This window comes from Salmo salar, chromosome ssa10 (genome assembly GCF_905237065.1).
Source record: "Salmo salar chromosome ssa10, Ssal_v3.1, whole genome shotgun sequence".
NCBI classification, from domain to species: Eukaryota; Metazoa; Chordata; class Actinopteri; order Salmoniformes; family Salmonidae; genus Salmo; species Salmo salar.
In genome coordinates this window covers 94,275,243-94,296,732 of record NC_059451.1, presented here as the reverse complement: position 1 = coordinate 94,296,732, position 21,490 = coordinate 94,275,243, and the positions used below count along the sequence as shown (strand labels likewise).

The 21,490-nt window shown below is 41.9% G+C and overlaps 1 protein-coding gene across 1 annotated transcript in view; it reads right to left on the bottom strand.

The window, feature by feature from the left end:
* b4galnt3b (beta-1,4-N-acetyl-galactosaminyl transferase 3b) overlaps window positions 1-20,001 on the bottom strand; it is a 38,272-nt gene extending 18,271 nt beyond the window's left edge. Inside the window, 3 exon segments of the mRNA XM_014125006.2 lie at window positions 6,702-6,773; window positions 6,916-6,971; window positions 19,437-20,001. Of these exon segments, the coding sequence (XP_013980481.2) occupies window positions 6,702-6,773; window positions 6,916-6,971; window positions 19,437-19,575 (267 nt within the window). The 5' untranslated portion in view covers window positions 19,576-20,001.
* Between the last annotated feature and the right edge of the window lie 1,489 nt (window positions 20,002-21,490).

Genomic DNA, 21,490 nt, shown 5'->3' with positions numbered 1-21,490 from the left:
GAATTTGCCTTTGAACGAGGTATGGTAGTAGGTGCCAGGTGCACCGGTTTAAGTGTGTCACGAACTGCAACGCTGCCGGGTTGTCACGCTCAACAGTTTTCTATGTGTATCAAAAATGATCCACCACCCAAAAGGACAACCAGCCAACTTAACACAACTGTGAGAAGCATTGGAGTCAACATTGGCCAGTATCCCTGAGGAATGCATGACACCTTGAGGCTGTTATGGCAAAAGGGGGTTCAACTCAATATTAGGAAGGTGTTACTAATGTTTTGTAGACTCAGTGTATGGAATATGTAATGCGCCCAAATGATTTCATCTCAAAATAATAGGTCTAATGAGTAAAGCAACTTAAGAATATCCAATGGATAGGTATTAAATACTGTAAAACTTTAGAGTAAGACTAAAGTACCTAACAATGACTTCCAATAAGATGAAAGTAAAGGGAGGGTGAAGCCTCCTTGTGAAATAGTTAAAATAAAATTGTGTGTCATTAAAACCTTAATTTGGAGAGCCACACTTGAGACTGGTGGACAAATTATTTTTAAATATAACTACCAATAATTTAATGAAAGTAGTCTATAGCAGGTGCTCCCAAACCTTTTCACTCAGGGCCCCCCTTCCAGCATTGGGGAACATCCCATGCGCCCCCTATCGCACAAGCACTGTTCATGACAAACTGTTCACACCTCTCATTGGTGGAGAGAATTATGCAGGTTTAAAGCTTATTTACTACAATTCTACACAATGTCGTGGGATACAAAGAACATTTTGCAGTTATGGCAAATTTTCTTGCAATTCTATACATTTTGCCATGTAAAATTTTATTTTACTAGGCAAGTTAGTAAAGAACAAATTCTTATTTACAACAGTCTACCAAAAGGACACAAAAATTTAAAATATAGGACAACACACACCACAACATAAATAGAGACCTACGAACACAACATGGTAGCAGCACAAAACATGGTACAAACATTATTGGGCACAGATAACAGCACAAAGAGCAATAAGGTAGACAACAACAATACATCACATGAAGCAGCCACAACTGTCAGTAAGAGTGTCCATGATTGAGTCTCAAAGAAAAGACGGAGATAAAACAGTCCAGTTTGAGTGTTTTTTGCAGCTCGTTCTAGTCGTTAGCTGCAGTGAACTGAAAAGAAGAGCACCCAGGGATGTGTGCGCTTCTCGGACATTTAACAGAATGTGACTGGCAGAACGGGTGTTGTATGTGGAGGATGAGGGCTGTAGTAGGCATCTCAGATAGGAGGGAGTGAGGTTTAAGAGGGTTTTATAAATAAGCGTCAACCAGTGGGTCTTACGGCAGGTATACAGAGATGACCAGTTTACAGAGGAGTATAGAGTGCAGTGATGTGTCCTATAAGGAGCATTTGTGGCAAATGTCATGGCCGAATGGTAAAGAAACATCTAGCCACTCGAGAGCACCCTTACCTGCCGATCTATAAATTATGTCTCCGTAATCTAGCATGGCAGGATGGTCATCTGAATCAGGGTTATTCTGGCAGCTGGGGTGAAAGAGGAGCAATTACGATTGAGGAAACCAAGTCTAGATTTAACTTTAGCCTGCAGCTTTGATATGTGCTGAGAGAAGGGCAGTGTACCGTCTAGCCATAATCCGAAGTACTTGTATGAGGTGACTACCTGAAGCTAAACCCTCAAAGGTCATGTGGTTTGGTAAGAATGCCCCTCTCCCCACCGGAGTGATTACTACCTCTGTTTTGGAGGTGTTCAGAACAAGGTTAAGGGCAGAGAAAGCTTGTTGGATACTAAGAAAGCTTTTGGTGTAGCGCATTTAGCACAAACCCAGGGAGGGGCCAGCTTAGTATAAGACTATCATCTGCATATAAAATGGATGAATGAGCTTCCTACTGCCTGAGCTATGTTGTTGGTGTAAATTGAGAAGCGCATGGGGCCTAGGATTGAGCCTTGGGTTACTCCCTTGGTGACAGGCAGTGGTTGAGATTGCAGTGTATAAATTCAGAACATCTGCTCTCTTTGAGGGAGCTAGTTTGAAAACCAGGCCAAAGACCACTCAGTACACCAAAACTTCCACAAGAACGGAATGGTCAAAAGTATCAAAAGCTTTGGCCAAGTCAATAAAAATAGCAGCACAACATTGCTTAGAATCAAGGGCAATAGTGACATTGAGGACCTTTAAGGTTGCAGTGGCACATCCATAACCTGAGCAGAAACCAGATTGCATACCTGAGAGAATACTATAGAACACAAGAAAGCCAGTCAGTTGATTATTGACAAGTTTTTCCAACACTTTTTGATAAACAGGGCAAAATAGAAATTGGCCTATAACAGATCCGTTTGATCTCCCCCTTTAAATAAAAGGACACACCGTGGCTGACTTCCAAGCAATGGGAACCTCCCCAGAGAGGAGAGACAGGTTGCTGCCCCTATCATCACCAAGCCTTAAAAAGAAAAAAGGGTCAAGTTTAAGGAGCTCCTTTAGCACCTCGGACTCAGTGACTGCCTGCAGGGAGAAAGTTTGTAGCAAAGCAGGGGGGGAATTAGGACATTTTGGATGGGCAAGGCTAAGTCCCCGTTTAGGTCCTGACTTAATGAAGTGGTGATTAAAGAGCTCGTCCTTGTCAGTAACAACCACATCAACATAAAAAAGGGACATGGGCAGCTGTGAGGGGGGTATATTCTCCAGGTCTTTAACCATTTTCCAGAACTTCTTGGGGTTAGACCCAAAGAGAGAACTGCTCCTTAAAGTAACTAACTTTGTCCTTCCGGATAGCCTGAGTGCACTTACTTCTCATTTGCCTGAACGAGAGCCAGTCAGCCTGAGCATGAATGTGCCGAGCCTTTAGCCAAATTGAATTTGAGATGGAGTAACTCTGCCAGATCATGGTCATACCAGGGACTGAACAGGTTTTTAATTCTCATTTTCTTTATGGGGTGTGTTTATTAACAATACCACTGAAAATATCAAAAAAGAAGGTCCAAGAGTCTGACAGATGGGATCAAGCTGATTCTATAGCAATTTACAGAAGCCAGGTCATGAAGGAAGGCTTGCTCATTGAAGTTTTTTTAGCAAGTGTCTGACAATTCAGGAGACGGCCTTTCACTGAGCAGCCATTACAAACACAGGCTGTAAAACAGTGATCACGAAGGTCATTACAGAAAACACCAGACTGATGCCCATCAGGATTATTTGTGAGGATAATATCAAGGAGAGTAGCCTTTTCTGGGTGTTTGGAGTCATAACTTGTGGGATTGGTAATAATCTCAGAAAGATTTAGGGAGTCCCATTGCTTTAGGACTTGGTCAGGTGGTTTCAGCATGTCCCAGTTTAGGTCACATAGCTGGACAATTTCAGACTTAGTGTAAGGGGCCAGGAGAGATCTTAGGGCAGGTAGGGTACAGGCCGGTGCTAATTGAGGACGATAACGTCCAGCAACAGTCAAAGAGCTATTTGAAAGTTTAATGCTTAAAACCAGAAAATCTAATTGTTTGGGGACAGACTTCGTGGAGACAACCGAGCACTGAAGATGTTCTTTGCCACTCCCCCACCTTTGGAAGATCCATCTTATCGAAAAAGGTTATATCCAGAAAGGTTAACATCAGTATTCAAAACACTTCCTTAACCACATCTCAGTAATAACCAACACATCTGGTTTGGAGTTGTGAACCCAAAACTTCAATTGATATATTTTAGGCAATAGGCTTCTAGTGTTAACCTGTTGGGGCTAGAGGGCAGTATTTGCACGGCCAGATAAAAAAAACGTACCCGATTTAAACTGGTTACTACTCTTGCCCAGAAACGAGAATATGCATATAATTAGAGTAGATTTGGATAGAAAACACTCTAAAGTTTCTAAACTGTTTGAATGGTGTCTGTGAGTATAACAGAACTCATATGGCAGGCCAAAACCTGAGAAGATTCCATACAGGAAGTGCCCTGTCTGACAATTTGTTCTCCTTCTAGGGCATCTCTATCAAAAACAGGTTAACAGCAAAATAATGGATTCAATGCCCTTGACAATCAACAGTTTTCTGTCATGGAGGATGTTGGCTTTCACAACTGGTCGAGCACCGGTACACACTAACGTTACCAAGCGCGCAGAGTTCCTCTGTCCAGTGTCTGTCCTTTTGCCCATCTTAATCTTTTATTGGCCAGTCAGACATGGCTTTGTATTTGCAACTCTGCCTAGAAGGCCAGCATCCTGGAGTTGCTTCTTCACTGTTTTTTATTTAACCTTTATTTAACTAGGCAAGTGAGTTAAGAACAAATTCTTATTTTCAATGACGGCCTTGGAACAGTGGGTTAACGGCCTTGTTCAGGGGCAGAACAGCAGATTTTTACCTTGTCAGCTCAGGGTTTCGATCTTGCAACCTTCGGTTACTAGTCCAACGCTTTAACCACTAGGCTACCTGTTGCTACTGTTGACGTTGTGACTGGTGTTTCGCGGGTACTATTTAATGAAGCTGCCAGTTGGGGACTTGTGAGGCATCTGTTTCTCAAACTAGACACTAATGTACTTGTCCTCTTGCTCAGTTGGGCACTGGGGCCTCCCACTCCTTTTTCTATTCTGGTTAGAGCTGTTCTGTGAAGGGAGTAGTACACAGTGTTGTACGAGATCTTTAGTTTCTTGGAAATCTCTCACATGGATAAGCCTTCATTTCTCAGAACAAGAATAGACTGACAAGTTTCAGCAGAAAGGTAGTTAATGTCCATTTTGAGCCTGTAATCGAACACACAAATGCTGATGCTCCAGATACTGAACTAGTCTAAAGGCCAGTTTTATTGCTTCTTTAATCAGAACAGTTTTCAGCTGTGCTAACATAATTGCAAAAGGGTTCTCTAATGATTAATTAGCCTTTTAAAATGATAAAACTTGGATTAGCTAAGTGATAATTGCTGATAATGGGTCTCTGTACACCTATGTAGATATTCCATTTATGAAAGTAAATAAATCTGCCGTTTCCAGCTACAATAGTCATTTACAATGTCTACACTGTATTTCTAATAAATTTGATGATATTTTACTGGACAAAAAAAACAAAAAAAACATGTATTTTCTTTCAAAAACAAGGACATTTCTAAGTGCCCCGAAACTTTTAAATGTTAGTGTATATCTGTTGCTTTTATATTGTTTTTGTATGTGGGACCAATACATTGGCTATGCCTAGGCTAAACGTACAGGCACTTTGGAGAGGTTTTATAAAAAATAAACTGAATATCCCCTGAATGTCCCGACACCACCACAATGTTTGAGAGATGTTGGTGTTGTAGCAAGTATTTAAAGTGAACAATAGGCACATCCAGTTTGCTAAAAGACTGCAATTACCACATTCGGACACTTGGGAGAGGTTGAAAGGACACTTGAACATATCCTGGATACCCCCATTGTCACGACTTCCGCCGAAGTCGGCTCCTCTCCTTGTTCGGGCGGTGTTCGACATCACCGGCTTTCTAGCCATCGCCGCTCCATTTCTCATGTCTTGTTCCATACACACCTGGTTTCCATTCCATAATCACACTGAATGCATTTAGTCCTCTGTTTCCCTCCATGTCCTTCTGTGTAATTGTTTCGTGGTTATCGTTACGCACCAGACTGGGTTTTCATGTTTGAGTTTTTTTGCACAAGGTTTGTTTATTTTGTATTACAGTGTCTTGTATTGAACATTTATCACACCTTATACTTTTGCCTTGTGGGCTGGAGGTTTTCAAGAAGCTGCGTTCTTTTATTTTCTCTACCGCCATAAAGTGTGCGCTTGTTCAATTTCTTAATTTTTTTAACCTTTATTTAACTAGGCAAGTCAGTTAAGAATAAATTCTTATTTTCAATGACGACCTAAGAACAGTGTGTTAACTGCCTTGTTCAGGGGCAGAACGACTGATTTTTACCTTAGCAGCTCGGGGATTCGATCTTGCAACCTTTTGGTTACTAGTCCAACGCTCTAACCACTAGGCTACCTGCCGCCCCAATACTGCCTGCACCTGACTTCACCAGCAGCGCACAGCCTTGACACCCATAACACCAACAATGTTTGAGTGAGGTTGATATGGTATAAATTGTGTTTGAGACTGAAATAATAACATTTACCGATTGCAAATATGTAATAGCACTGGAATTATCTAATTTACAGACATATGCCACTTTGGAAACGTCACGTGACCACTCCTGACACCAGTTACTAAAACATCTGCCCATTTCTAGTTGTTCGGTCTACCAATACCATTTTTTGCTGAAATTGTTCATATGTTGTGGAAGCCATCTGATGCGTTTCCAGCTCTGGGCATCAATAATTCACTTACAGCTTGTCAATGAAAGATTACTTTCTAAATAAATGTAAAAAATATAATAAAAACGGTTATTTTGTGTATTCTGAACTCTTCAGATGTCTTTCCAAATATACCAAGTTTTGGCATGTCAGAATCAATGTATGAATAGCAGTTACTTTACGGTATGTCTATTTAGGCATAAATCTACATTTTGCCATTACATTAAAGTGGTGAATCCTTTTATATAAGATTCTACCAACTTAGCACAGCAGCACACCATGATATAATAGAAACATGATGACTCCTACTTAGATTCTGCTCAAACACTGATTACTACTATACACTAGGGCCTAAATCCACACACTTACAAGGGGGGGTGAGCAAGCCTGGGCAGGCTGTGGATGATTCCTGTGAGGTGAATAAGAGAGCGTACCTCTGGCCTCCAGGGCTGTGGGGTGTAGCTGGAACGCCAGGCTTCTGAATCCTCACTCGCATCACCTCCAAACTGGAAAACACGCAGATGAGGCAACCAATTATATTTTGTGATAACTGGTATGTGACACATTTTTTTCCCATACACACACACACACCTGTCTCCAACAATCTCTTACCCTCTTCATACTAGCCCTCTCTCCCCCCATCCTTACCAATCTCTCTTGGGTAGGAATTCTCCCGAGGCCATCCTCACTGGCAAGACTGAAAGCTGCAGAGAGAGAGGAGGGAAGAGATTTTAGAAAGACGAGGGACACACACATAATTCTAGGGTCTAGTTAAATGTTAAACCCATAGAATTAAGAATTAGAATACAAGAATGGACATGAACATTCTTATGATGGTCAGTCATGTTGGTCAACTATGGTTTGCCAGTGCTGTGATAAAGATTGTTTTACACAATGAATTGATCTAGACTGTACAGTGCATTCGGAAAGTATTCAGACCTCGACTTTTTCCACATTGTTACGTTACAGCCTTATTCTAAAATATACAGTGGGGGGAAAAAAGTATTTGATCCCCTGTTGATTTTGTACGTTTGCCCACTTACAAAGAAATGATCAGTCTATAATTTTAATGGTAGGTTTATTTGAACAGTGAGAGACAAAATAACAAAAATATCCAGAAAAACACATGTCAAAAATGTTATAAAATGATTTGCATTTTCATGAGGGAAATAAGTATTTGACCCCTCTGCAAAACATGACATAGTACTTGGTGGCAAAACCCTTTTTGGCAATCACAGAGGTCAGACGTTTCTCGTAGTTAGCCACCAGGTTTGCACACATCTCAGGAGGGATTTTGTCCCACTGCTCTTTGCAGATCTTCTCCAAGTCATTAAGGTTTCGAGGCTGACGTTTGGCAACTCGAACCTTCAGCTCCCTCCACATATTTTCTATGGGATTAAGGTCTGGAGACTGGCTAGGCCACTTCAGGACCTTAATGTGCTTCTTCTTGAGCCACTCCTTTGTTGCCTTGGCCGTGTGTTTTGGGTCATTGTCATGCTGGAATACCCATCCACGACCCATTTTCAATGCCCTGGCTGAGGGAAGGAGGTTCTCACCCAAGATTTGACGCTACATGGCCCCGTCCATCGTCCCTTTGATGCGGTGAAGTTGTCCTGTCCCAATACACTCCCAAAGCATAATGTTTCCACCTCCATGTTTGATGGTGGAGATGGTGTTCTTGGGGTCATAGGCAGCATTCCTCCTCCTCCAAACAAAGCAAGTTGAGTTGATGCCAAAGAGCTCCATTTTGGTCTCATCTGACCACAACACTTTCACCCAGTTGTCCTCTGAATCATTCAGATGTTCATTGGCAAACTTCAGACGGGCATGTGTATGTATTCTTGAGCAGGGGGATCTTGCGGGCGCTGCAGGATTTCAGTCCTTCACGGCGTAGTGTGTTACCAATTGTTTTCTTGGTGACTATGGTCCCAGCTGCCTTGAGATCATTGACAAGATCCTCCCGTGTAGTTCTGGGCTGATTCCTCACCGTTCTCATGATCATTGCAACCCCCCGAGGTGAGATCTTGCATCGAACCCTAGGCCGAGGGATATTGACAGTTATTTTGTGTTTCTTCCATTTGTGAATAATCACACCAAATGTTGTCACCTACTCACCAAGCTGCTTGGCGATGGTCTTGTAGCCCATTCCAGCCTTGTGTAGGTCTACAATCTTGTCCCTGACATCCTTGGAGAGCTCTTTGGTCTTGGCCATGGTGGAGGGTTTGGAATCTGATTGATTGATTGCTTCTGTGGACAGGTGTCTTTTATACAGGTAACAAGCTGAGACTAGGAGCACTCCCTTTAAGAGTGTGCTCCTAATCTCAGCTCGTTACCTGTATAAAAGACACCTGGGAGCCAGAAATCTTTCTGTTTGAGAGGGGGTCAAATACTTACTTCCCTCATTAAAATGCAAATCAATTTATAACATTTTTGACATGCGTTTTTTCTGGATATTTTGTTGTTATTCCGTCTCACTGTTCAAATAAACCTACCATTAAAAATTATAGATTGCCCACTGATAAAGAAAAGGATCAAACATACAAAATCAGCAGGGGATCAAATACTTTCCCCCCCACTGTGTGTGTGTGTATATATTTTAATTCATCATCTTTACACAGTACCTCATGACAAAGCAAAAACTGTTTTCAAAATTTTTGCAAATGTATTAAGAATTAAAAAAACAGAAATATATAATTTACATAAGTATTCAGACCCTTTACTCAGTACTTTGTTGAAGCACCTCCGGCAGCGATTACAGCCTCAAGTCTTCTTGGGTATGACGCTACAAGTTTGGCACACCAGTATTTGGAGTGTTTCTCCCATTCTTCTCTGCAGATCCTTTCAAGCACAGTCAGGTTGGATGGGGAGTGTCGCTGCACAGCTATTTTCAGGTCTCTCCAGAGATTTTCGATCGGGACATTGAGACTTGTTCTGAATTCAGTCCTGAGTTGTCTTGGCTGTGTGTGCTTAGGGTCGTTGTCCTGTTGGAAGGTGAACCGTTGCCCCAGTCGGAGGACCTGAACACTCTAGAGCAGGTTATCATCAAGGATCCCTCTGTACTTTGCTACATTCATCTTTGCCTCAATCCTGACTCGTCTCCCAGTCCCTACTGCTGAAAAACATCCCCACAGCATGATGCTGCCACCACCATGCTTCACCGTAGGGATGGTGCCAGGTTCCCTACAGACGTGATGCTTGGCATTCAGGCCAAAGAGTTCCATCTCGGTGTCATCAGACCAGAGAATCTTGTTTAATGGTCTGAGAGTCTTTAGGTGCCTTTGGGCAAACGCTAAGCGGGCTGTCATGTGCCTTTTACTGAGGAATGGCTTCCGTCTGGCCACTCTACCATAAAGGTTTGATTTGTGGAGTGCTGCAGAGATGTTTGTCCTTCTGGAAGGTTCTCACAGCTCCACAGAGGAACTCTGGAGCACTGTCAGAGTGACCATCGGGTTACCTGACAGTGCTTACCCTTCTCCCCTGATTGCTCAGTTTGGCCAGCTCTAGGAAGAATCTTGGTGGTTCTAAACTTCTTCCATTTAAGAATGATGGAGGCCATTGTGTTCTTGGGGACCTTCAATGCTGCAGACATTTTTTGGTACCCTTCCCAAGATCTGTGCCTCAAAAGAATCCTGTCTCGGAGCTCTACAGACAATTCCTTCGACCTCATCGCTTGGTTTTTGCTCTGACATGCACTGTCAACTGTGGGACCTTAGAGACGGGTGTGTGCCTTTCCAATCAATTGAATTTAGCACAGGTGGACTCAAATCAAGTTGTAGAAACATCAAGGATGATCAATGGAAACAGGATGCACCTGAGCTCAATTTGGAGTCTCATAGCAAAGGGTCTAAATACTTAAGTAAATAAGGCATTTCAGTTTATTTGTAATACTTTAAAATAATTCTAAACCCGTTTTCGCTTGGCCATTATGGGTTATCGTATGTAGATTGATGAGGATTTTTTTTAATAAAATCCAAAAAGGTACAAAATGTGGAAAAAGTCAAGGGGTCTGAATACTTTCCGAATGCACTGTACATGTGTTAGCTAGACAGTTTTAGAGGAATGATTCCATACATTCTTTCAAATTAACTGCCAATATGCCAACGTTCCATTCAAACTGGCTGAAATCAGTTGATAGGATTTAGACTAGTTGTAAATGCAACAAGTACTGATATTGTATCATAATAGCCTTCACAGCATCCTAGAAAACAAAATCGGAGACATTTATGGTCTGTTTACATGTAGTTGAGGCTATTTATGCAGAATATTGGTACAAAACCCGTAAAACTATTATAATTATATGACAATATTTTAGGTTGACTATAATTCCATTACACAATTTGATACGTCACATGCTTTCTATTTTCCTGCATAATTAAAAGCAGGAAATGCATCACCTATGCCTTGATTGTCATTCATTCCAGACTGGTTTGGATTTCTCCCAGATGGCTATCATTTAGTACAGCAACCCTAATTTGCTACAGGGGCAAGTGCCTTGCTCAAGTGCACAGACATCTTTCACCTTGTCGGTTCGGGTAATCGAACCAGTAACCTTTCAGTTACTGGCCCAACACTCTAACCCCTAGGGTACCTGCTGCCCCATTATGGAACTGTTAGGGATTATAACAGAGAGCCTATTAAATTACTAGAGGGGCTATGGTTAAATCATCTGTTATCACACAATCAGCTGGTCATAAAAAGGAAATGACACATGGACATGAATCTGAACCCCCATACACACCAGGGCTTTGATGGTCATGTATTTTAGGGTCAATGTTATTAATCATAAAAAATATTTAATAAAATAAATAAAAAATAAATAAAAATAAAATAAAAATGCTAATTTTCTCCTCTCTTCCACTCCCGACGGTCTGTGGTCGTGCGACTTCTGCTATCAGAATACGAAGACTGCATTGAAAAGACTGCTCTAGGCGCACAAGTCAATTTCTGGTATAATTGTGTCAGTTCTGGGTGACCACTTCAGAGGGTGGTCAGGGATGCTTTGTGTGCGGATTTCTCCTCAGTCTGGACGCAAATCAAGCAACCGAAAAGAGCATACAGTGGGCGATGTCATCAGCACTCCTCCGACAAGTCTCCAGAAAACTTGTTTTGGGACCGAGAGGCACCTTTTCATTATAACGTTGGAGGAAATACATTCCTAGCGTTTGAGGAACGTCTTTGCTGGCCCCAAAATGCTAGCAGGCTAGCAATTTCTTTTTTTTACTATGCTGACCCGTTTGTGATCCCTTTAAATGTTGCTTGCAACAGAGGTTAGCTGGCTAGTTAGCCACTGCCATCAGTTGAATTATCATATTCCACTGTAAAATTGATAGTGATTTGAATATAGCGCGGGGAAATGCCCACTGTGGACACGGTAGACATTTAAATGTAGATGCATCACGGTTTGGAATTCTATGATAAGAATACTTAAGCTGCATGAACTGACAAGTCTAAACCCTGTTTTTGGTAAAGCCATTGATTGGGTGCATGCATTTCATGATACTCGTTTGCTCCAAAACCTTGCTAAAACAAGGACCAGCAAAGTTTCATCACTTTATAAAGAGTCAATGTTACCACGGAAATAGTCTCCAATTCGTCAACGCCGGTGCAGCCCTTCAAGTCAGCAGTTTGTTACAACATTTTTCTCCTCTCATTGCTCCTTTTATCAGCCGTTAGATGTGAACCAGGCTTACCTTAACTTTACTGCTCTTGGGTTAAGTTAGTCGATTTGAAAATGAAGTTCATAAAGCTAAAAATATAGATTTATACATACAGTATATATTTTACGGTTACTTTATGTTCATGACTGTCTTCATCCATAATCGTCAGTTACACGATTATAAAAGTACCGTGCCAGCCCTATTTAACCCTTTGTAGTCGTGGGAATTGCCCTATATGGATAGGGATAAAGGGTCATTCCACCTTAAAAAGCACAGAGGATTTTCAACACCCACCATCTCAGATTGTTCTGAAATTGTTTATTTTCGTAGAAACATGTAAGATTAGCATTCCTGCAACATTATCTTGTTGAAATAGAATTTGATCTCTTTGAAATGAACCTAATGGGTTACATTTAAATGATAAATTACAATTTTATGGGATTCATATAATATCAAATAAATATAGTACCTAACATAATTTAGAACAATTAGCTAGACATGAGTAAACAAAAGGACTGGTCAAAAGCCACCCACGGACCACCACACCAATAAATACACACACACTTCAAAAGTTTGGGGTCACAGAAATTTGTCCATTAAAATAACATCAAATTGACCAGAAATACAGTGTAGACATTGTTAATGTTGTAAATGACTATTGTAGCTGGAAACAGGTGATTTTTAATGGAATATCTACATAGGTGTACAGAGGCCCATTATCAGCAACCATCACTCCTGTGTTCCAATGGCACGTTGTGTTGGCTAATCCAAGTTTATAATTAAGGGCTAATTGATCATTAGAGAACCCTTTTGCAATTATGTTAGCACAGCTGAAAACTGTTGTTCTGATTAAAGTAGTAATAAAACTGGCCTTCTTTAGCTTAGTTGAGTATCTGAAGCATCAGCATTTGTGGGTTTGATTACAGGCTCAAAATGGCCAGAAACAAAGACCTTTGTTCTGAAACTCGTCAGTCTATTCTTGTTCTGAGTAATGAAGGCTATTCCATGCGAGAAAATGCCAAGAAACTGAAGATCTCATACAATGCTGTGTACTACACCCTTCACAGAACAGCACCTTCTGGCTCTAACAGAATAGAAAGAGTGGGAGGCCCCAGTGCACAACTGAGCAAGAGGACAAGTACATTAGAGTGTCTAGTTTGAGAAACAGACGCCTCAAGTCCTCAACAGGCAGCTTCATTAAATAGCACCCGCAAAACACCAGTCTCAACGTCAACAGTGAAGCGGCGACTCTAGGATGCTGGCCTTCTAGAGTTTTTCCCCACAAAGGGCTTTATTACAGACATACATACTCCTCAGTTTCATCAGCTGTCCAGGTGGCTGGTCTCATACGATTCCGAATGTGAAGAAGCCAGATGTGGAGGTGCTGGGCTGGTTACATATGGTCTGCGGTTTTAAGGCCGGTTGGACGTACTGCCAAATTATCTAAAACGATGTTGGAGGCAACTTATGGTAGAGATATTAACATTCAATTCTCTGGCAACAGCTCTGGTGGACATTCCTACAGTCAGCATGCCTATTGTATCCTCCCTCAACTTGAGACATCTGTGGCATTGTGTTGAGTGACAAAACTGCACATTTTAGAGTGGCCTTTAATTGTCCCCAGCACAAGTTTCACCTGTGTAATGATCATGCTGTTTAAATCAGCTTCTTGATATGCCACACGTCAGGTGTATGGATTATCTTGGCAAAAGGAAAAATGCTCACTAACAGGGATGTAAACAAATTTGTGCAAAGAATGTAAGAGAAATACGATTTTTGTGCAAATGGAACATTTCTGGGATCTTATTTCAGCTCATGAAACATGGGACCAATATTTTACGTGTATATTTTTGTTCAGTGTAGTATCAGTTCTCTGTGTTTGACAAGTAGTATGGAGCTGCGGCTCAGGGGATATTGTTAATTCATCCTATGTAATGTATTTCCAGTGAATGTGGTGATGTTTTTGCTTCCCCTGTTCAGAAATAAGTAATTTCGGTAGTTAGGCTTATGTCCCATCCTACATCCTGTTATTAACAGGTTCTCACCACTAGATGGTGTTCCTTCTATTAGGTTAAACAAGTTTGAATATTTGCCACCCCCCTCAATTAAAAAATAAATTATTTACAATGACGGCCTATCCCGGCCAAACACGGACTACGCTGGGCCAATTGTGCGTCGCTCTATGGGACCCAATCACGGCTGGATGTGATACAGCCTGGATTTGAACCTGGGACTGTAGTGACACCTATTTCACTGAGATGTACTGCCTTAGACAGCTGTGCCACTCGGGATAGTTCAACAAAATTACATTACTGGTTTCATCAGCCTGTAAGCAGTCTATGGACAAGGTATGAAAGCAACCCATGATTTGGTTTTGTTAGCCACTGTTTCAAACAGGGTTCTGAACCGGATCTAACCCCAACAAAGTAACTATTTACACTGAGTGAACAAAACATTAAGGATACCTTCCTAAGATTGAGTTGCACACCCCCTTTTGCCCTCAGAACAGCCTCAATTCGTCAGAAAATGGACTCTACTAGGTGTCGAAAGCATTCCATAAGGATGCTGGCCCATGTTAACTACAATGCTTCCCACAGTTGTGTCAAGTTGGCTGGATGTCCTTTGGGTGGTGAACCACTCTTGATACACACGGGAAACTGTTGAGCATAAAATACCCAGCAGCGTTGCAACTCTTAACACGCTCAAACTGGTGCACCTGGCACCTACTACCACAGCATGTTCAAAGGCACTTAAATACTTTGTCTTACCCTCTGAATTGCATACATACACAATCCATGTCTCAATTGTCTCACGGCTTAAAAATCCTTCTTTAACCTGTCTCCTCCCCTAAATCTACACTGATCGAAGTGGATTCAACAAGTGACATCAGTAAGGGATCATAGCCTTCAACTGAAATCACCTGGTCAGCCTGTCATTGAAAGAGCATGTAATGTTTTGCACACTCAGTGTATATCGTTCCTTTTTAAACCTCTGAAATCAAACGTTAACATTTAGCTCGACTTCAAATTACTTCACCAATCAGTGAGGATAGAGCAGCTTACTATGGAGGGGGCAAGCTATTGTTTACATGCATTGGACAGACAAGTGTAGGGGCACGAAATGCGACAGAAATTTTGCGGGTGGGGAGAAAGCAAGTGTGGAGGAGGACAGCTGGCTTGAAGCTCTGGGCATGTTGTTATGACATGCATGATCCGAATTAGGCCGACAGAAATATACCTACGTGGGAGTGGATTCTATTAAGGAACTTTGAATGTCTATGAACTACTGAAAGTTGGCTTAACGTTGGACAAGCTGGCTAACAAGCTCGTGTATGCAGAGCAGCACCAGATTAAAATAGAAAAACATCTAGCATTTATGTAGGTAATGAATCCAATGTGAAACGTTCTAACTACATCATCCTTAATTAGCATTGAAAAAGTGAATCTATTCTTCTGTAATTAAAAGAATCTCTCCAATTTCTGAATCACGCTTGTATCAGTAGGCTACAGTAGCCTATGCATCAGAGGGGGAGGGGCAGGGAGTTTACATGGTGGCTCTGACCAGCTCATGAAACATGGGACCAACACTTTACATGTCAAAGCTCTATATTTTGTTTGAGTGTACATCGAGTCATCTTAAAAATGTACAGCATTTCCCTCACTTAGACAACAAATTTGCAAAAGTTGAACAATTACAGAGCTGAATTGGACCAACTTATTGTTGCGCGACAAGCTCAAGTTCAGAATGACTGTCAGTCAAAACTCTTACAGCACTGTGAAGTGCATAGCCCCCAGAGCTTTGAGGTCATGTATAGCATGTTACTGTACAGCCATTATGTTCCAATTTAGGCACTTAGAGTCCAAATCTGCATTTATCAACCCTTATACACGTGTGAGTGTAAAGGGTAAGCACACACACACACTCCTCGCTTCCAAATTACAATCCTCCACTGCTGATGTTCCAATAAGGGTTGTCTGCTTGATTCAAGACCATGTTAGCCCAGTGAGCTCAAGCCTAGGAATCAGGTCTGGGAATGAACACCAGCCTTCTGGACTCAAACACAAACCAGGCACACACAAAAAACAAAATGAGGCTACCCTGTGTGTATTTATAGGCAATGCTATGGGGTTAGCATGTGGGTGTAACGGGGGTTGAGGTAGGGAGAGAAAGAACTTTAAGTACTGGTGGTCTGGAAGTCTGTCATTATCACCAGGGTGGAGAGTTGCTCTAGAAAACCCTACTCCATATGTAAGGTTTTCAGCAGTTACAGTCACCCACATTTGGCTCCATGTGAACTACAATTCCGACACTGTTTTAACATTTAGAAAAGTCTAATCATTGTTCAAACCGGTTTTCGAAACATTTGCAGATATGCCCCTTATCTTTGATATCAGCGAGAAAGAATCCATCAAATAAAAATGACAATTACTGTAGAAGTTTTACACTGATCCACAAGCTGTGTGCCTCAAGGTGATTAAGTACACTTCCTCCCCAGTTATGGCTTACACACAGGTGTCCGGAGCACATTATATAGCACAGGTGGCTGTCTATGTCTACCGTAAACAAGAGATGTAACATGGACATATAGGGTTAGTGTTCCCACACAGCCATAAAAGGTATTTAGTAATTTAACCTTTATTTATTGCTGATATGAAAAGATGCTGTATTTTTTTAGAAACATAAGCGATGCATGTTAATGTATAGAGCAAGCATCAGGGCTCTTCACAAATCTCCCCGGTCAGATGATACTATCATCAATAGGCACTAAAGCAGTAAGTGTCTATGAATGGGGTAGGTGGAGAGTGGACACAGGGTAATTTTAGAGTATTAGTTGGACAGAAAAAAACATTTAACTCAAAATATAAGAGTTTCTATCCCCCTCCTTTCCCTCTTCCCAGGATTTTATGTCTCTCTCGCTAGGTGTATGGGCACATAGACCAACATCCGATATAGAACATTTGTCCCACCACACACACACACACACACACAGAGGGTGATGTCCTCAATCCCCATTGTGAAGTCAGAAGTTTACATACACTTAGGTTGGAGTCATTAAAACTCGTTTTCCAACCAATCCCCACATTTCTTGTTAACAAACTATAGTTTTGCCAAGTCAGTTATGACATCTACTTTGTGCATGACAAGTCATTTTTCCAACAATTGTTTAGACAGATTATTTCACTGCATCACAATTCCAGTTGGTCAGAAGTTCACATACACTAAGTTGACTGTGCCTTTAAACAGCTTGGAAAATTCCAGAAAATGAAGTCATGGCTTTAGAAGCTTCTGATTGGCTAATTGATATCATTTGAGTCAATTGGAGGTGTACCTGTGGATGTATTTCAAGGCCTACCTTCAAAGTCAGTGCCTGTGATTGACATCATGGGAAAATCAAAAGAAATCAGCCAAGACCTCCACAAGTCTGGTTCATCCTTGGGAGCAATTTCCAAACTCCTGAAGGTACCACGTTCATCTGTACAAACAATAGTACACAAGTATAAACACCATGGAACCACGCAGCCGTCATACCGCTCAGGAAGGAGACGCGTTCTGTCTCCTAGAGATGAATGTACTTTGATTTGCACTTTTCGCACAAATCCCAGAACAACAGCAAAGGACCTTGTGAAGATGCTGGAGGAAACCGGTACAAAAGTATCTATATCCACAGTAAAACGAGTCCTATATCAACATAACCTGAAAGGCCGCTCAGCAAGGAAGAAGCCACTGCTCCAAAACCGCCATAAAAAAGCCAGACTACAGTATGCAACTGCACATGGGGACAAAGATTGTACTTTTTGGAGAAATGTCCTCTGGTCTGATGAAACAAAAATAGAACTGTTTGGCCATAATGACCATTATATTTGGAGGAAAATGAGGCTTGCAAGCCAAAGTTAACCATCCCAACCGTGAAGTTTGGGGTTGGCAGTATCATGTTGTGGGGGTGCTTTGCTGCAGGAGGGACTGGTGCACTTCACAAAATAGATGACATCATGAGGAGGAAAATTATGTGGATATATTGAAGCAACATCAAGACATCAGTCAGGAAGTTAAAGCTTGGTGGCAAATGGGTCTTTCAAATGGACAATGACCTCAAGCATACTTCCAAAGCTGTGGCAAAATGGCTTAAGGACAAAAGTCACAATATTGGAGTGGCCATCACAAAGCCATGGCCTCAATCCTATAGAAAGTTTGTGGGCAGAACTTAAAGTATGTGCAAGCAAGTATGCCTACAAACCTGACTCAGTTACCCCAGCTCTGTCAGGAGGAATGGGCCAACATTTACCCAACTTAATGTGGGAAGCTTGTGGAAGGGTACCTGAAACATTTGACCCAAGTTAAAAACAATTTAAAGGCAATGCTACCAAATACTAATTGAGTGTATGTGAACTTCTGACCCACTGGGAATGTGATGAAAGAAATAAAAGCTGAAATTAATCACTATTATTCTGACATTTTACATTCTTAAAATAAAGTGGAGAGCCTAACTGACCCAAGACAGGGAATTTTTACTAGGATTAAATGTCAGGGACTGAACTGAGTATAAGTGTATTTGTCTAAGGTGTATGTAAACTTCCCACTTCAACTGTGTGTGTCCAGAAGGAGGTGTATTATTCATTTTCTCTCCTTTACAAATGCACACACACCTCTTGAACAAGAACGGGAAGGGGTGTGTTTGAGGGTGTGTGAGGGGGGGATGGGGTTAGGACGGCCATCTTTACATGAGTGTGTGTGTATCAACAGCAGGGTTCCAAAGCTCTGCCCCCTCCAGCCCCAGGTATGAGACTACCACAGTTACAAACAAGTGTGTGTACTAGTGACAGCAGGTACAACGGCAAATGGAAGAAAAGCCACTCAACAAAGACCAACATGTACACACACGCCCCACATAGGACCCAACCCGCATCCTTTGTCTGGACACTTGTATGGTTGTGTTTGCATGTCATATTTCCAGTATTGATGTTTCAACCACTTCAACAGGGTTCATCATGGTGTGTGCAATGTTGTAGTTATGTTGAATGGTTGACTCTTACTGCACTATCAGCATTCAGAACTAAGGGAAAAGGGAACTCCCAGTTGAGTTGTCTCGTTGTGTTGGCAGCGTGTGTGTGATCACCTACAGAGTATGGGACAGTCCTGTACATCTCTCATGTCAGCAGCCCATCAGCCACACCTTACATCTTTCTAAAGTTCATAGTCCTTACAACAACACAGGATTGAAAAAGTTGTTGACTCAGCTACAGTGGAGAGTAAGTATTTATTTTCCACCTTGCAGAATTGGCCCACCATTCAATGACACCATGGCATGTACCATCGATAAAATACCCCAGACTTGATGAAAAACTATCAAGTTAGCTCATTTGGCAATACAGTTGATAATGAACAAAACTACCAGTACACACACACACACACACACACACACACACACACACACACACACACACACACACACACACACACACACACACACATCATAGTAATGGTTCAGAAAGCTATCCATGATAGCCTACTCACTGCTTTTGGTGCTCCTCCACGCCTTAGTAGCAACAAACTCGTGGTAGACAGCGAAAGCTCCCAGCATCAGCAGAACTAAGAACAACAGATGTTTCCCACTCCGTCTCAGTTTCTTCAGCGGGAAGAAAGACTTTACCATGTTGATTGATCAGTGAATTTGGCGGCTTTGTTCGTTCGGCAAAGTTGGACCAGGCTGACCAGTCTCGCAACCCAGTTCGCGATACACCGCCGGCGACCCCAACACTCCCACCTCCCGATGGTGGCGAGGTTACTTTTATTTCATCCCGTAAATAACCCGGCAGGCTCCGGCTTTGAGTTTGCTTTGACTCGAGGCGCTATGTTGAATTTACCCCTGTTTAATCGAGTCGAGACTGGCTGTTGGGTTGGCTGACTACTACTAAACTACATATCGAACTAAACAAAAATCCTAGCAACACCGCTCTGTTTTCTGTCCCCTTCTCGCTTCACTGCGCAAACACAAACAGAACAAGCACATAAGCACCCGCTCAGACAGATTTATGGGTGGGGTTACGTGGCCACGCCCGCGTCGTATCGCAGCCAGTGTCCCAGGTAGTAGGTTACGACTAGATGGGATGCAGCTTTTGTAACCATAACCCCTAATTATTCTAACCTGCTACGAAAAGTCAAATCAGATAGAAATCTGGGAGAGGCTATACGGACACGCCTGGTGCCCAAATTGATGACGTGTGTCGCGCAGCTGAGAGTCGAGTGGAGACGAATGGATTAGGTTTAGTCAGTTGTCCTGAGCCATTCCCAGCTAGCTAATTTATGCTGGCAACAATAGCATGGCGCTAGTTAAAACTTGTAAAATAAAGTGCTTATTTCGATGGGCGAGGTAGAAATAACTTGTAGTATTGAACACCATCTGGAAGTCACCTTGACATGACATGCTAATTAGCTAATGTAACAACAAGCTGGTGTGAATGACCAGTGCAAGTGTTCTATCAATGTGTAGCCAGCAGATCCGACTCACTTGCTTACAGCTGCACTAGGGTCGGACAGCATGACTGTGTAGATTAAGGCAATGGGGAGCTTGGAAAATTTACCTCAATCCAGGGATGAGATGCGTTGTACTCTGATTTTTCTCTTTATCCCAACTGTTACACCGAGAAGATTGAACTAGCAGTCTTTCAAAAGGTGCTCCTTAAGGCAACCCGTGTACATTCATCCAAACACCTACATTTATTGTAATGATATTCTGCGATTGTTATTAGGCTTACACTAGCCTGAATTGATGCATCCACTGTTGTCTGAGGCGCCTCGGTCTCAGCCTTGGCAAAATGTACGTGTTCTTGTCTAACCACAATGCAATTTGGAGCCACCACCCAGTTTCAAGTCAATTAGCTATTTTTTTATGTGGCTGTTTAATAATGGTGTAATAGCCTATAGTTTTTTGGCATTTTGTGTTAATTGTGATAGGCTCACATTTTACCAATACAGGGTACCCCCACTATTTATTTTTGCCTGGGACACCACACTGGACCAGTTTACTTTCACCCCTAGTTCTCCGTAAACAAGTGCTGTAATATGGAGATATGGCTGTGTGGGAACACTAACCCTAACAAGGTGTGTATCAATTTAAGCTTTTGTTTTTTGAAGTTAATTTCTCACTGATATGAAAGATAAGGTCTCTATGCTTCCAAAACCGTACTGCAAGCACTATCGGTTCTGGGGGGGCAGTGCCCCTGTGACAATAATTTTGGACCCCCTTGTGGCCCCCCTAAATGTGGAGTATTAAATAATTTTTACATAACTAATTTTTGCTATCGTTCTTTTTTACATCCATTATTAGACAGTGGTAACGATGATGATTATGAACATGGTCTTTTGCCTGCAATGCAGTGAAGAAAACAATATGACAACAATAACATCTCATGTAACTGGCCCCTCTTAACAGTACAACTGGCCCCAGCTTGGCCCCCCAGTTGAAATGGTCTAGAACCGCCACTGACTGCAAGCGATGCATGTTAATGTTCAGATGATCATCTGGGATCTTAAAATTCCCCCGACAGAAGAACCCTTCATCCAATGAA